The 15,580-nt window shown below is 46.8% G+C and overlaps 1 protein-coding gene across 4 annotated transcripts in view; it reads right to left on the bottom strand.

Annotated features, from left to right (window-relative positions):
• Positions 1-2,799: 2,799 nt before the first annotated feature.
• The window catches only part of MTF1 (metal regulatory transcription factor 1), a 41,881-nt gene continuing 29,100 nt past the window's right edge, over positions 2,800-15,580 (bottom strand). For 3 of the 4 annotated variants that reach the window (XM_049617452.1, XM_049617451.1, XM_049617453.1), the window contains 4 exons: positions 9,359-9,455; positions 8,050-8,633; positions 5,676-5,739; positions 2,800-4,406 (listed from right to left, as the gene is read on the bottom strand). In XM_049617452.1, coding sequence (XP_049473409.1) covers positions 3,979-4,406; positions 5,676-5,739; positions 8,050-8,633; positions 9,359-9,455 — 1,173 coding nt within the window. In that variant the 3' untranslated portion in view covers positions 2,800-3,978. The remainder of the gene's footprint in view (positions 4,407-5,675; positions 5,740-8,049; positions 8,634-9,358; positions 9,456-15,580) is intronic. The other variant, XM_049617454.1, reaches the window with a different exon arrangement.

The following is a 15,580-nucleotide window of genomic DNA, read 5'->3' as shown; positions in this document are numbered from 1 at the left end:
GGCGGTGAGGGGAGCAGTAGGGAAATGGCTCGTGTTGCCCGCTCCCCCACTACCACCACCACCTCCCCAACATAGTTCTGATTGGAAAATGTAAACGCTAGCAATACTGTTGCAGTTCCACAAACCAATGGTTTCAGTGACTCCGGAGAAGTCTCTAAGATTGAAGACAATGAAACATGATTACAGATATAAAAGTCTAGAAGGTGCCAGGTTCTACCTAGGAACAACCTGTTCCTTCCTTTCAGGCATCACTTTGTAATGGTGAAGGCTGGGCAAGATGGCAAGGGACCGAGAAGTGATGAAAACGGGGCCTCAAGTCAGCAAAGGAAAACAGGACCCGCAGTTCTTCAGAGAGCCTGAGGGGGCGCCCTCGGGCACACAGGGAAGGCTTGCATAGATAGAGCAGTTGCTGAGAGTGCATAATAGTGTTTCCCTATAGACAGCCTCACAGTACAGGGCTGATCGAGCGGAAAAACGCGGCCAGGCCAGGGCCACATGGGACAACGACCGTCAAGCTACACATATTGCACCAAGGTAAGTGCTTTTCTTTTCACACCTCAATTTAACTTTTTATTCTGAGCAAAAAATAAAACTTTGTGGAAAGTATATATATGTATATATATATATACACAAAAGAAATTGCAGCAATTGGGTTAAAGATAAAATAACCTAAAGTGCTTTTTTATTTTATTATTTCTTTAATATACCAATATGAGGTTCTGCAAACTCATCCCTCTGGACACATTCAGCATTATACAAAGTCTCTCAGGAAAACCCACCCACCCTCCTTTATCCCCATCAATCCACTGCCTTGACCCTGAAGGTAGAACTCCAATCTATTGACTTTCCCAGAGGTGGGGGAGACAAGTCCCTGGCTTCTACCCAGAGACGTCTTCACACCTTAAGGCCCCTCCTGGGCTTTGTACCATGATCTCCTTCTAAGGGGGAAGGGGTGGAATTGAATAAATGACACCAACTCGTGTCACCAAACTGGTGATGCCCCACAAGGCTGCCAGACCCTGCCAGGAGAGGCAGGGCCATCCTCCCTCAATGTCCCACCCCCCTGCTAAGGCAGTTTGGGGGAGCCAGCCGGTTCCCCACCCCCTCCTAGGTCCATGAACTCCAGTCCTTGGTGCTGACCACACCCTGCAAAGGGCAGTGGAACTGGAGATGTGCTAGTGGGAGCTGGAAGAATCCATCTACACGGTGGCAATGGCCAAGCTTTACCAGGGGAAGAAAGAAAGCTTGGTTTCACCTGCCCGAAGTCTGTAGCCCTTCCCTAACCTCGCCACAGGTTCGTGCCTGGGTTTGGAAAACGCACTCTTCGTGAAGGCCCGTTCTAGCTCCACTTTTGCCGGCGGCCCGCTCTCCTCCCAGATCCCTGGCACAAGAGGCCAGGCTTGCGGGAGGGGATGGGGTGGGGGGAAGAGCGCTGGAAGAGGAAGGGAAGACGACGGCCTGGCCTGTGGGCGAACCTGCTCTTCACAACCACTCACTGGCATTTTAAGCACATTCCTGATTTTTCAAAAGCTACTTGGCTCGGACAGTCCCGCTTGTCATTTTGAGTCACCCTCAAAAGGCAGATACTTCAACTAGAAAAATCTGTCAGCCTAAATACTGTTGTTAAGATGCTGCTTCATCACCCCCCAATCTTTGGAGAGCAGAAAAGCCAGTGACCTAGGTATGCCCAACAGGAGTACAGCCCTGATTAACTCGAGAGAAGCAGTAAGGAAACCACGGACACTTCCAATGGCTTTCTCTGGGTTCCTGTTTCCCACTTCAGCTCCCAGGGAACCGAATCTCGGGTGCCCCTCGGATGGATATGTTGGGGAGGTCATTCGTGCCCTCCGATGTGAGCTACCTTTGGGACCCCATCATGTCATTCTGTCAGAAGCTGTAGAGAAAACAGCGCCGCTCCTGCCTCAGAGCTTCCTCTGGGTGTGAGATCCAGAGATGGCCAAGGACAAACCGTGCTCAGCAACTGGTTTCCCAGGAAGATTAACCCACTGCGGTAAACAGAAGATGCCTCCTGCCTTATCAACTTCGGCTGAGAACCCATCAGCTTTTTGGGGAGGGGAGTGCAGAAGGTCAAAAAGAAATTGATTCTCCTGCCTAGACTCCTAGAATGAGAAGCCACCAGCTGCCTGCAGGTAAAGCCCTTTTCTCCTCGTGGCAGTAACAACACTGACTACCTCTGCCCTCTTGTCCAATTGTGTCCCTGAAATTCTGTCAAAGGCAGGGCCTCTGGCTCCCAGATAAATGATCAGCTCCGGATACTGTCTTGGCTGGCCCTGAGTAATAAACAGCTCAGAGAACAGAAGAGTGACACATGCAGATCTCTTTACATTAGGTAATGGTAAAGGAAGGCAAAATTATGGCTGCTTTCTGCCTGACATTGTCGACTCAGAAGAGCAGTCCTGTTTGTGGACCCTGTTCCCCGCTCAAGCAGGGAAGGGGCTCTTGGAGGCTGAGGCCTAGTCCAGACAGTGGGCCAGGCCTCATTTCTGAGCTCAGTGAGGCTCGGTGAGCACTCATGACTACATTAATATAGCCAGTTGAGAGAAACTTTCCATTTTAGTGTGAATTGTATTTTAGGTTTTATTTTAAGAGGCAATGACTTGGAGCCAAAGGCAGACAGATGGATATAATTCTATACACAAATCAAAAAAAATTTTTTTCCCCATAACACAACTTAATGAAACATTCCAAATGAGAGAACTTATTGCAACATTTCAGGCTTTTTGGTGGAAGGGGGATTTTTTTTTTGTTTTGTTTTGTTTTGTTTTGTTTTACCCTGAGTAGAAGATCATCGTTTTGTGGTTTTTGTTTGCTTTTGTGTATTTGTTTAGAAATCACGTGACTAAGCTGAGCAAGTCACATCCTTCTTTGCACTGTACTAGACTGTATGCAAAATCCAGAGGGTGAGAGGCGGAGATGGGAGGGGCAACCAAAAGCCTGGCTAGAACCTGGAACCAGGACACCTGGCCTGCCAATTACATGCCGCCTCAAAAAACACCAACAATGACTTCCTTCTGATAAGCAAAATGCAGCTCTTCTGCTCTGAGGAAGAGAATACCATTAAAGGAAGGCAGACCACCAGCCGGCAACTGGCCACAAGCCACACATCCACTCGAGGACAAAACAGGGATGTTCCCCAAGGAAAGTCCGCTGCGATCTGCAGGGCCTGGCAACCAACCAAGAGATAGAAAGAACAGGGAAGGCAAACGCCGTGACACTGTTGCCGGAGCCAGCTCCGCAAACGGCGGGGACAGACAGCGGTCACCAGCTCACCTGGGGCCGCGGCAGACGGGACATCACTGACACAGCCTCAGGCCAGGCTTTTACTACCCATTGTGCTGTAGCTGTCTGCAGGACGCCACCTGCCATCACCCTGAGCTCCGTGGACACCAAGATCAAACAACAGGACCACCTGGCCCGACCCCTGTCCAGCTCGCAGCTGTCTGCTCTGCCTTTGCCACTCCCCACTCTGACGGAGCGAGGGTCTCGCCTTCCTCGCAAGCTTCAGCCTCAGACTCAAAAGACGCACGGGGAGAAGCAACGCCCGCCACGCTGAACACTACTGCCCAGACCACAAAGTCCCCAGTGCCAGTGATGGGCAGCCTCACACAGATGGAAGCCACACCCTTTCATTTTGAATGTTTATGCATACGAGTAACCTTAATTTCCAAGTTCACATGACAATAAGCAAAAGTGACATACAGTGCAGCCAAACAGTTCATTTATAACTTAGCTTTTTTTGTTTTGTTTTTTTTTGTTTTTGTTTTTGTTTTTTTCCAAAGATCAGTTCCTTAAAATGGATGCTCCTGGGATATGACTAAAGAAAATACGTCTGAAAGGTGAGGATTTCAAACAGTAGATTTCTTCATCCTTCGAACTGCTGACCCCCCATGATGGCAGGCACCGCACCTTACGCTTCCGCTCCCCCTCTTTTCCTAGAGGTGAGTGCACGCGGCCCTTTCACTTGGAGAAGCTGGTCAGCCCCATCTCCTCCTCCCCCTGCAGTAGTGCTTCGATGGGAATCAGATTGGACGGGGTGTCCAGGCTCTGGAGGGACAAAAACTCTGACATATCCATGGCACTTAACGTTTCTGTCTGAGGGTCTGAAGGAGTCTCTGCTTGTCTGCCTTGCTCACAGGAAGAGGGTACAGCGGAGGAGGACGACAAGGGACCGGGACGTGAGGGAAAAGTCTGCGACGGTAGCTTCAGGCTGGGCCCGTCAGGAGGCTGGGGACTCGGCTCTGCCGGGGATGGGGAAAAACAGCCCTTCCTCCTGCCCGCCGCCCGCTCCTTGGCAGAGTCCCGGCACGCGCACTGACACTGACACGCCTCCTCTTGCTTGATGATGATCACGGGAACACTGAGGCCGATCTGCTGTACAGAGCTCCCTGCGAGAGAGGCAAGAGAGACTGCTCCTCCAGTAGCCGCAGGGCAGGGGCAATGACGGATGGGGATATGGAGTGGGTGAGCCCTGAGTGCCACGGAAGCAGGAGTGGCGGCAAGGGAGGATGCCATGCTCCAGACTTTGTTCTGCCTGACACTCCCCATCCCCTGCAAGGCAAAGTCCCTTTTCCTTGGCCACACACACCATCTAGATGACCCTGTCTTTCCAGCCTCATTTCTGGCTGTTCGAACCCCCCTATACCCTCCACGCCAGCTACAGCAGATGCCTCCCTTTTTCTGACATGTTCTTCAAACCTCCGGGTCTTTGCACTCTTCCTTCTGCCTGAACTCCCCAGACCGCGCTGTTTTTCCAGAGAACTTACTCTTATTTCTGAAGACCCAGCGCACAGCCAGGCTGCCAGGCTGTGATTCCAGCAGGCTTCCGCTCGAGGCTGGCCCGAGGCCGGCTGGCACACGAGCTTCCTATCTACGTGCACAGAGCTGCTGCCTCCCTACACACTGCTCTCCACACTGTGCGGGACTTGGGGCTTGAGTCCTGCCTGCCCGAGACCAAGCTCCACCGGGGCCTCCTGCTCGTGCTTGCACCCCCAGTCTCAGACACACAGTAGGTGGGGGGAGCACCCCTGTACACCGTCGGCCTTGCGTGCGCGCCCATGCTCCCGCTCTTTGGTGCAGGTATGTGTGCTGTGCACATGCACACTGAGATGAGACAGGCTCTGTGTGTCTCAAAAAAGCTAGAGACCAGGGGGCAGGAGAACAGAGTGTGAGTCAGGAGGCCTGAGAACTAGAGTTTGGCTCTGCCACAAACTCACTTATGACTTTGGAGGGGTCATTTAGTCGTTTGGGGCCCCCGTTTCTTAATCTATAAAATAGCTTGAGAAAAAGGAACTTCTCGCTCTGTATGAGTCTCTGACCCAGAAGCTACTTCTTCGTTACTGTAACTAGAAAAGAGTCCAGTGAATTAACAGCTGCCCTCTTTGGCATTCACTGTGAGTCAGACTTTCTTCTGGTTACATTTAAAAGCTGTATCTGAAAGGAAGAACGGTGACCCCTTAAGGAATGTTAACTGTGGTATTTATGCCATAAACCCGCTAACTTCCAATAGCTGTGAGAAGGTGAAATACTCTAATAAACAAACAATACAATCTGACAAATTTGAGGTTTTCAAAACTGGGGCAAAGCAACAATGAGCTGTGCCTCAAGGGGCCCAGAGAGTTGACTTTCTTTTAAAGTTAACACACACAATTACATACCTGTGCTACTGGCTACTGGTACTGCAGTGGTAAAAAACACCTTCTCAACTTTAGATGCTTGCTGCTGGAAAAAAAAAAAAAAAAAAAAAATCACATTTACGGCCACTCAAGTATGGCAGATCTCCAAGGACCTGAAGCCTGCCCGATTATACTGGTCATCCAAGAGGACAGAAAACCCTCAGTGTTCAAGGATTTTTGCACTGAGTGTTTTGTTTGCGCTCTGACATGAGGTCAGTGTACTGTTTGACATTCAGTGCTGACAACGCAGCCAGCTTTGTCCCCTACTATTTGGCTGTCTCCCAGCTGCCCAATCCAGTAGGTTCCGTCTGCTCAAAGGGACCGAGGTTGCTTTGCTCAAGCTGTGGTCTTCTCAAAGGGATCCCCAGGGCTAGCTTCCCTACAAGCCCTCTGGTCCCACCACACCCCAGTACTTCTGTGAGTCTGGGAAGTTCTTTGGTCTCCTCAAGGGTCAAGCTGCATGCTAAGGACTGGCTAAGACTTCCTCTCACAGGCAGAACAGCCCCTGTGAAGGCCCCCTGCAGCATGCCATATGCCCTGGACACAAGTCCAAGCCCCGTCCCTTCTCAGTTGTTAAGGTCAGAAAAGTGGCTTCACGTCTGAGTCTCAGTTTCCTCATCTGTAAAAACAGGGATGATAACCAAAGGACCCCTGCAAGGGTGAAAGGAGATGATGTACGCAGAGCCTGCGGCATGCGGTGAGCCTTCAGCAAACATTGGTTATTTACATTATTACGAGGACGACTATAAAGTCATGCCCACAATTCACCCTTCCACCTTAGTTACACTTCCTGTTACATTGGCTACAGGATTTCTGCTTTCTTCAAGTCTTATCATAAAAAGGCTTTCTCTTTTATCCCTTTAAAGGCAAAAAAAGGTGGGGGGTGCCTCTAGGATGAGTCTAGGAGGAATGTGAATGCTTCTGGCTGAGCTACGGGAGCTGACACTATAAAACAGCAATGGAGGGGCGCCTGGGTGGCTCATTTGGTTGAGCGTCTGACTTCGGCTCAGGTCATGATCTTGCGGTCTATGAGTTCGAGCCCCGCCTCAGGCTCTGTGCTGACAGCTCAGCCTGTTTTTGGATTGGGATGACAGCCTGATTTGGATTCTGTGTCTCCCTCTCTCTCTGCTCCTCCACTGCCTGTGCTGTCTCTTAAAAAATGAATAAACGTTATAAAAATTTAAAAAAATCAATGGTTGCTAGGGGAAAGGGGGAGAGGGAGAAGGGATGAATTAGTAAAGCATAGGGATTTTTAGGTGCTGAATCTTCTCTGAATATTATGATGGGAGACACATGACATCATGCCTTTGTCAAAACCCACAGAATGGTGCACACAAACTGTGAGCCCTGATGTGAACTATGGACTTTAACTAGTAATAATATATCAATACTGATTCATCAGTTATAACAAATGTACCAGACTAATGCAAGATGTTACTATTAGGGCAAACTGGCAGGGAGGGACGGGTAGCCAGGAATGGATGGAAATTCTCTGCCCCACCTGTTCAGTAAAATCTTAAAAAAAAAAAAAAAAAAAGTAATCTAAAAATAATGTACAGACGGTAATGACTGGCACATGTTAGATCCTTAATTTCAAAAAGTGCTTACTTAGCACAGTAAGCCGTTACACGTAGTAAGGGTTCCATATATCACAGCTGTCACTACCATTTTCATTGCGATTCGGCACTTTACCTACCGGTAATGTTACCCTTCTTTGGGGCATTTTAGCATCTTTACGCAGAATATAAGTTTTTATGAAAAAGAGATCATGGTTTCCACTTTTCTGTACCCCCAAGAATATCATGCATGGTATCTGGTAAATACTGGGCCCTTGAAATGTATTTAAGTGAATGACCAAGTCATTTCCTTCATCATCGAGACCAAACACTTTTGCAGAAACTGGCTCTAGAGCAGGTCCTGGGTGCACAGACTCTCTCGCTGACTTGGCCACTGCTGTGTTTTCTACCAGACGGCGTCCCACCATTCCCTCACATCAGTCTGACTCTGCCTTGGAGAAGAACCGCTTTCCTACAATCGTTCTCGGGCCTCTGCAGTCTGTTGACTGCTGTCCTGTCCTAGAGGGTGGCATTACACTGCAGATGGAACATTTGTTCACGTGCCTGCGGCCATCCACCCAGCAGTACACGAAGGCTGTTTCTCTGCTTCCCTCCTGCAGGTATCCATCACAGCACTCCCTGGATTTATACCCCTCGATCATGGGGAAGTGACAAGAGGCCAAATTACATGTTTCAGGGCAGATACGATAACCATCTTCCTTTTGAAGTAAAAGCCTCTGAACACGTCACCCGTGTAAATACACTTCACCCCCGGGGGTCCTTTCAGTCAGAATACTTACAATTTGTTCTTGGTTTTGCGGGGAACTGGTGGCACCATTTAATATCCATTGTAAGTTCTGTTCTCCCATGACTAGGCTGGACTGCAGGATGGCCGTGCTGGGAGTCGGGGTGATGGTTATAGTGGGATTATTAGTCAGGACAGAGTTGGCGCCCAGGGGCAGAGTCTGGACCACGGCTGGCAGGGGCTCAGTAGTACTTTGCGCTTGGGGCGGTGCTGCCACGGCTGATGCCGCCGCCGAAGCCCCAGCAACAACAGAAAGTCCTGGGACGATGGGCTGTGGGGCCTGGGGGTGCGGAAGAAACTCTTGATGATTAGCAGCAAACTGTGTGCTGTGGGGAACAGGCACTTCTGGAGGTTGTAAGAGAGCAGAGGGGTTGCCAAATGCAGCTTGCTGGGAACCAGTTCCTAGGGAGGGAGCAGGCGGAGGAGCAGACGGTGCTGAGGCTGGTAGTAGAGGCTGGGGTGGCTCGGAGATGCCGGGCTGCAGTACAAGCGGAAGAGATAAAGATGCTGAATTTCCTGTGGGTGGCGGAACATCACTGACTGACTCTGCATCACCATTAAAACTTTCAATCAAGGCAGCTGGCAAGAAAAAGAAATAGAAAGATATATACATATCCCAAGCCTTACATGAGCCACAAAAACACAGTCACTATGGCGACACCAAAGGCAGCTGAAGTCCGTCAGAGCCAGTACCTTCATTGCTAGAAGGCTGGCTTTCTGTTTTCATTTAGTGACCACTCTGCTCAAAGCACTGGGCTTCGTGATCAGTCTCACTTTCTAAATGTGAAGAGCTAGTATAGGTTTTATCATTTAAAAAAAAAAAAAAAAAAGTATCCTAAGGCTTTTCTGGAAGAGACTGGACATCCTTTTTGGCAAAACCAGTGAACACATTTTCTGACTACCGTGAAAGCTTCAGGGACAGATTTTCATTCAAACACAGAATGATCTATGCATCTGATGCTGTTTGTGGATCCTGCCCACTCACGAGCACAGTATCGCATCAGAAAAAGAAAGAGCTCTGAGCTCTCCTCGGTTTTGAAAGCCAACAAGAGCTTTTAGAGAAGGAGACCCCTTCTTCTGAAGGTCTAGGGACAGTAGGCCCTCAAGTGGACTCTTGCTGAGGGAAGAAGAGGAAAAGATGGATTGAACAAAAGGCCCACGCTTCCCTGACCCCTCGCCAAATGCACACTTTGTTCAAAGGAACTGAACTACAACTTCCCCGTGCCTGCATGGGTGTGTCAACGAGTGGGGACTCCCTTGCCCCGTGCTGAGAGCTACTCAGGAAGAGAGTCTATGAAACAAACCTGTCTGCTGAGGATCTTCCTGAATTGCCGGATCATCTGAATTCTGGAACATTGATTCAAAGATGACTGCTGGTGAAATTGTGCTGAGGTCCTGGCCCTGTGATTGATGGACAGAGACAAAGATGGGAGACTTGTCACCCTGAGGCAACTCTTCACCGTGAGAACATAAAGCAACAGAACTAGAATGATCTTTTTTGATACGTTTCTTGTTTCTAACTTCTCCTTTCCAAGGTGACAAAGATTTCCCTAAACCTCAGGCACTAAAGATTTGTGTCCTCAAATACCCAAAAACAGAAGCCAGTGGGGCGCCTGGGTAGCTCAGTTGGTTGAACATCTGACTGTTGATATAGGCTCAGGTCATGATCCCTGGGTCATAGGATCGAGCCCTGCATTGGGCTCCACACTGAACATGAAGCCTTGCTTAGGATTCTCTCTCTCTCTCTCCCTCTCACACCCCCACTCCCTACCCCTCTCCCCAGCTCATGCTCCCTCTCTAATTTAAAAAGAAAAACAGGGTCGCCTGGGTGGCTCAGTTGGTTAAGTGTCTGACTTTGGCTCACATCATGATGCGGTTTGTGAGTTTGGGTCCCATGCTGGGCTCTGTGCTGACAGCTTAGAGCCTGGAGCCTGCTTTGGATTCTGTGTCTCCCTCTCTCTCTGCCCCTCCCCTGCTCACATGCTGTCTCTCTCTCTCTCTCTCTGAAAAGTAAATAAACATTAATAAAAATTTTTTAAATTAAATTAAAAAAAAAAAACAGGAGTCAGAAAACTATGACTTGTAGGCTGAATGCCTGTTTTTGTAAATAAAGTTTTACAGATGCATGCTTGTTCATTTATTGTCTATGCTGCTTTCATGGTCTGACGGCAGAGTTGAGCTATGTCAGAGACTCTATGGTCTGCAAAGCCAAAAATATTTACTATCTGGCTCCCCCCCCCCCCAAAAAAAAAGGGTTCTGGCCCCCTGCTCTAAAAGAAGACCAAATCTTTCCTTAAAATGGGATTGTATTCTATCCATTACCTGCAACCTACTTTTCTCATGTAATAATAATATATTGTGAATATCCTTCAAGGTCATTACATAACATCTATGATATTCTAGTATGTACACATGGTAATAAATCAAACAGTATAAAGAAACTTTTCATGAGAGGCAACAGTGATCGCCTTATATTCACTACTGTTTGTCACTGCAAGTTTCTTTGTAATTAAGAATTAAGAAAATGTCAGGCATTTTAGGAAAGATAAAATGGGGGGGGGCATATAATGCCCTGAGGGTCTGACTCCTGATAGGCACCAAATAAAAATGGCCACCCTCAGGCTTCTCTTTGGTTAAGGAGGGTAGAGGGGCAGCAATTCTTTTGTCTCGAGTCTACCTCCACCCCACATTTTGTAGGGCAGAAGTGACAGAGGCAACCGCCTCCAGGAGTGTGGGCAGGTGACAGAAGTGAACCAAGGGTGGCAGGGACTTTGGCGAACTGGAGAGTATGCACGCCAGTCACCTGAAGGGCTTCAGAGAAATGCTGCCCTGTGATACTTAGACTGGGGATTTCCAGGGCTCAAAAATGGTCTGAAATGTGGATTTTTATGTGAAATCCACCAATTTGTAGCTAAAAGCAAGTAACTGAAAACAAAACACCGTATAGACCAAACAAAACCCATCTTTGGGCCATATTTTGTGTCAGTGCCAACTTGTGTTTAAAGGTTATTTGGCAACAACTCTGCTTCTGGGGGGGGGGGGGGGGAGGATCACTCTGGGTCCCGGCACGTGTCGTGAGTGGAACTGTCCAGCAGTCTAGAGGTCCTCAGAAATGAAACTGCCCATTTGATTCAGAGGGGCCAATTATTCTAGCATGATTCCATCAGCTGGAAGAGGAGTAATTTCGAATGCCTGCATGACAGACGCTGAAGGCAAAAACCCACACAAAGCCTCCTGCTTCCAGTCCAGAGAGAGTTAAGAATCATGGGCCAGTTGGAAAATAGCACGGAGGTTCCTCAAAAAGTTAAAAATAGAACTACTCTATGACCCAGCAATTGCACTACTAGGTGTTTACCCAAAGGATACAAAAATACAGATTTGAAGGGGTATATGCACCCTGATATATATTTATAGCAGCACTATCAACAACAGCCAAACTGAAAAGAGCCCAAAGGTCCATCAACTGATGAATGGATAAAGAAGATGTGGTATAGGGGCGCCTGGATGGCTCCATCAGTTGAGCACCCGACTCTTTTTTTTTTTTTTTTTAATTTTTTTTTTAACGTTTATTATTTTTGAGACAGAGAGAGACAGAGCATGAACAGGGGAGGGTCACAGAGAGGGAGACACAGAATCTGAAACAGGCTCCAGGCTCTGAGCTGTCAGCACAGAGCCCGACGCGGGGCTCGAACTCACAGACCGCGAAATCATGACCTGAGCCGAAGTCGGCCACTTAACCGACTGAGCCACCCAGGCGCCCCGAGCACCCGACTCTTGATTCTGGCTTAATTAAGGTCATGATCCCAGGGTTGTGGGATCAAGCCCCATGTCAGGCTCCATGCTGAGCATGGGGTCTGCTTGGGATTTTCTCTTTCTCACTCTCTTAAAAAAAAAAAAAAAAAAAAAAGATGTAGTATGTATATATGTATATCTACAATGGAATATTACTCAGCCATCAAAAAGAACGAAATTTTGCCATTTGCAACACCGTGGATGGAGCCAGAATGTATTATGCTAAGCGAAATTAGTCAGAGAAAGACAAATACAAATCCCATATGATTTCACTCATGTGTAGAATTTAAGAAAAAAAACAAAAAAAACAAAAAACAGATGAACAAATGGGAAGGCGAAAAAAAGACAGCCAGGGAAGCAAACCATAAGACACTCTTAAAGACAGAGAACTGAGGGCTGATGGAAGAAGGTAGGCAGGGGAGGGGCTGAATGGATGACGAACATTAAGGAGGGCATTTGTTGGGATGAGCACCGGGTGTTACATGGAAGTGACAAATCATTAAATTCTACTCCTGAAACCAATTATTACACTATACATGTTAACTGGAATTTATTTATTTGTTAAATAAAAATAAAAATTCGGAAACAACAACAACCAAAAGCATCACAGGCCAAGACAGCGGCCTTCAAACTCTTTATCATGATGCCATGAGGCAAAGTAAGAAATACATCTTATACATACGCAAGTACATCCTTCACGTTCCATACTTATCCATATGTATAACTGAAACAAAAGCCTACGAAACGAGGCTTATCCTTACCACGTGCAATGTCTTCTGATACTGTCTATTGTGTTGATGCCCTTAAAATGCTGATCCTAAACCCCTATTTTATAACCCAATAAAGAGGCGCAACCCAGTTTGAAAAGTAGTGGGCTGACAACTCCTATAAGCTCTGCAACTTCCTCATGCTGGTTGTTTGGTTTTACCTGTTTTCAAATTATCAGCAATAACACTGTTAGAAAGGAATAAGCCCGTATGGCTCCAAAAGATGAGGCACAAGAATGTTCACAGCAGCAGTATTATGATGGCTCCAAACTAGAAACTATCCAAATACCCAAGGGAAGTAGAAAAAAACAATTGTGGTGCATTCACTTAGTGCAATACTGTTCACCAGTGAGAACAAGTGATCTGCAACAAATGCAGACTCGCTTCTTCAACATAATGTTGCAAGAAGGAAGCCAGCACAAACCAGTATGACTGGCATGATTCCAAGTATACACAGCACAACAACAGGTAAAAATCCATCTCAGGTTATTAGTTGGGACAGTGGTTATCTTTTTTTTTTTTTAAAGCTTTTAAATTTTTTTAATGTTTTTATTTATTTTTGAGACAGAGAGAAACAGCATGAGCAGTGGAGGGGCAGACACAGAATCTGAAGCAGGCTCCAGGCTCTGAGCTGTCAGCACAGAATCGAACTCACGGACTGTGAGATCACGACCTGAGCTGAAGTCGGACGCTTAACCGACTGAGCCACCCAGGCGCCCTGGGACAGTGGTTATCTTTAGGGAGAGGTCATAGTTGTTAGTGGCACGGAGGCTGGGGAGCTTCTGGGAGAACTGGGAATGTTCTGTTTCTTGATTTGCATGCTGGTTACGTGGATGGGATAAATTGTGATCATTCATTAAGCTAATCATTTGTGATTAGATGCACTTTTCTGTATGCACATTATACTTCAAAAACAAGTCTTTTAAATTAAAACAAAACAAAACCAACAAAAACAAAACAAAAGGAAAAAAAAAAAACAAGGTTAAAAGCAAAGTGCTGAAAGGACCTGTGACTGAGCCACTGCCAGTCTTCAGGGCACAAACCCTGGGGGCAGAGTAAGTTCGAGCAGCTCCCCAAAGTTGAGGAGACCAGAACAGGCTAAGCCTCTGGGGCCTGGCACAGAGAGACAAAGGACACTGGGAGCTGTATGGGATCAGGATGGATCCTGAAGCTCAGGTGCCAGGAGGCCCTGAGGGCCACTGCCTAGCGGCTTCACCCCTCCTGTACCAAAAGATCTGAGCAAAGCACAGCTCACGTCCAGGATGCACATATGCATGTGGCTGCCCAGAAACCCATAAAAGGATGATTTCGTCAAAATGTATATTTGATATTAACAGTGCATAATTTTTTTAAAGCAAAATCAATTCTATTACTTCAAGGAATTGTGGCCTTAGAATGAAAGACTAAACACGAGAATACTTCTAATTCTGGATAAATGGTGGGTGGTGAGGGCACCATATATAACTTGACCCCCCAAGGACAGTCTCTCTCTTGCTGATGTAAACTGTGGTAGAAAAGGCTGCCCCCCCCCCCCCCCCCCTTTTTAGTTTTTTTTTTTTTTTACAAGTACTTATGTTCCCTCACACCAGAATACCTCACCTAATGACCCCAGGGTTCCAGAAAGCTCTTTAGTCATTTGTCATGGCCCTGGCCAGGGAGTGGACTCCCAAACCATTTAATACAATCTGAGATTAAAGAGAGATTATACCCAGAAATCGTAGGTTCCATAACTCAGAGGGCATCGAGGCCATCCAGTATAGAAATTGCATTTAGAGTATCAGCCCTGAAATGTGAATATGCATAAAAATCATATGAAGTACTTATTTAATGCTTTTCTTTGTTCTTCAGATTGGTTAATTTCTATTGATCCATCTCCAATTTAACTGAGTCTTTCTTCTGTCATTTCCAATTTGCTATTAAGCCCAACCAGTAAATTTTTTATTCCAGATACATTTTCAGTTCCAGAATTTCCACTTGGTACATTCTGTAAGTTTCTATTTCTCTGCTGAGATTTCCTCTTTATTCAATTATTACAAGCATAATCCTTTACGTCCTTCACCATATTTGAGCTATTTAAAAATTCTTGTATACTGGGGCACTTGGCTGGCTCAGTTGGTAGACTATGAGGCTCCTGATCTTGGGGTCGTGAGCGTAAGCCCCACTTGGGTGTAGAGATCACTTAAATAAATAAAAAAAAAATCTTTATCTACTAATTCTAACATCTGACTCATTTTGGCATTGGTCTCCACAGAGTACCTTCCTCCCTTAAGTAGGGGTAATGTTTTCCTTTTTCTTCTTATGTTCACCCATTTTGGATTACCCTGGACAATCCAAATGATATGTTATAGAGACTCTGGATTCTGTTCCACTTCCTGGAAGAGTGTGTTTGTTTTCTTGAATATTCTGTTGATTTGGCTGTGCTCTAACTGCAAACTGCTGTCTTCCTTGCAGGCGACAGCAGCTGCAATCTATGCCCAGCCTTCGTTGGGCTGCTTAGGGTCTGTCTCACGCATGTACAGTTCAGGGGTCAACTAGAGATGCGAGCAGAGTTTATACACGGCGCGTGGGGCTCCCACTTTCTGACTCTTTCCTTTCTAGGTCGTCCCCAGTCACTTTCCAGGTGCTGCTGTGAGAGCTGTGAACTCTGTCCTCTGCTTATTCAAGACAGTGAGACTGAATGTTTACTGAGTTTTAGCCCTCTTGTTTGGTGTCAACTGGGTCTTGCCCCAAGGCTGATAAGCTGTAAAACTTGAAAACCTACTCAGTGCCTTTGCTGCTGTCCAAGTGGCTCCTTCTTCCAAGCGTTACCTCTGCCTGTTTGGAATGCTCTTTGGTGCCTTCAAATAGTTGTTTTTGATAATTTGCCCAGCATATATATATATATTTGTTTTCTACGGGAGGCTTAGTCTGTTAAGAGCAGCTCTACCATTACCAGGAGAACCCAAGCCTTGGGGTGTTTATATAAAA

Source organism: Panthera uncia (genome assembly GCF_023721935.1).
Source record: "Panthera uncia isolate 11264 chromosome C1 unlocalized genomic scaffold, Puncia_PCG_1.0 HiC_scaffold_4, whole genome shotgun sequence".
NCBI classification, from domain to species: Eukaryota; Metazoa; Chordata; class Mammalia; order Carnivora; family Felidae; genus Panthera; species Panthera uncia.
The sequence above is the reverse complement of the archived record's forward strand: the minus strand, read 5'-3'. Positions and strand labels throughout refer to the sequence as shown.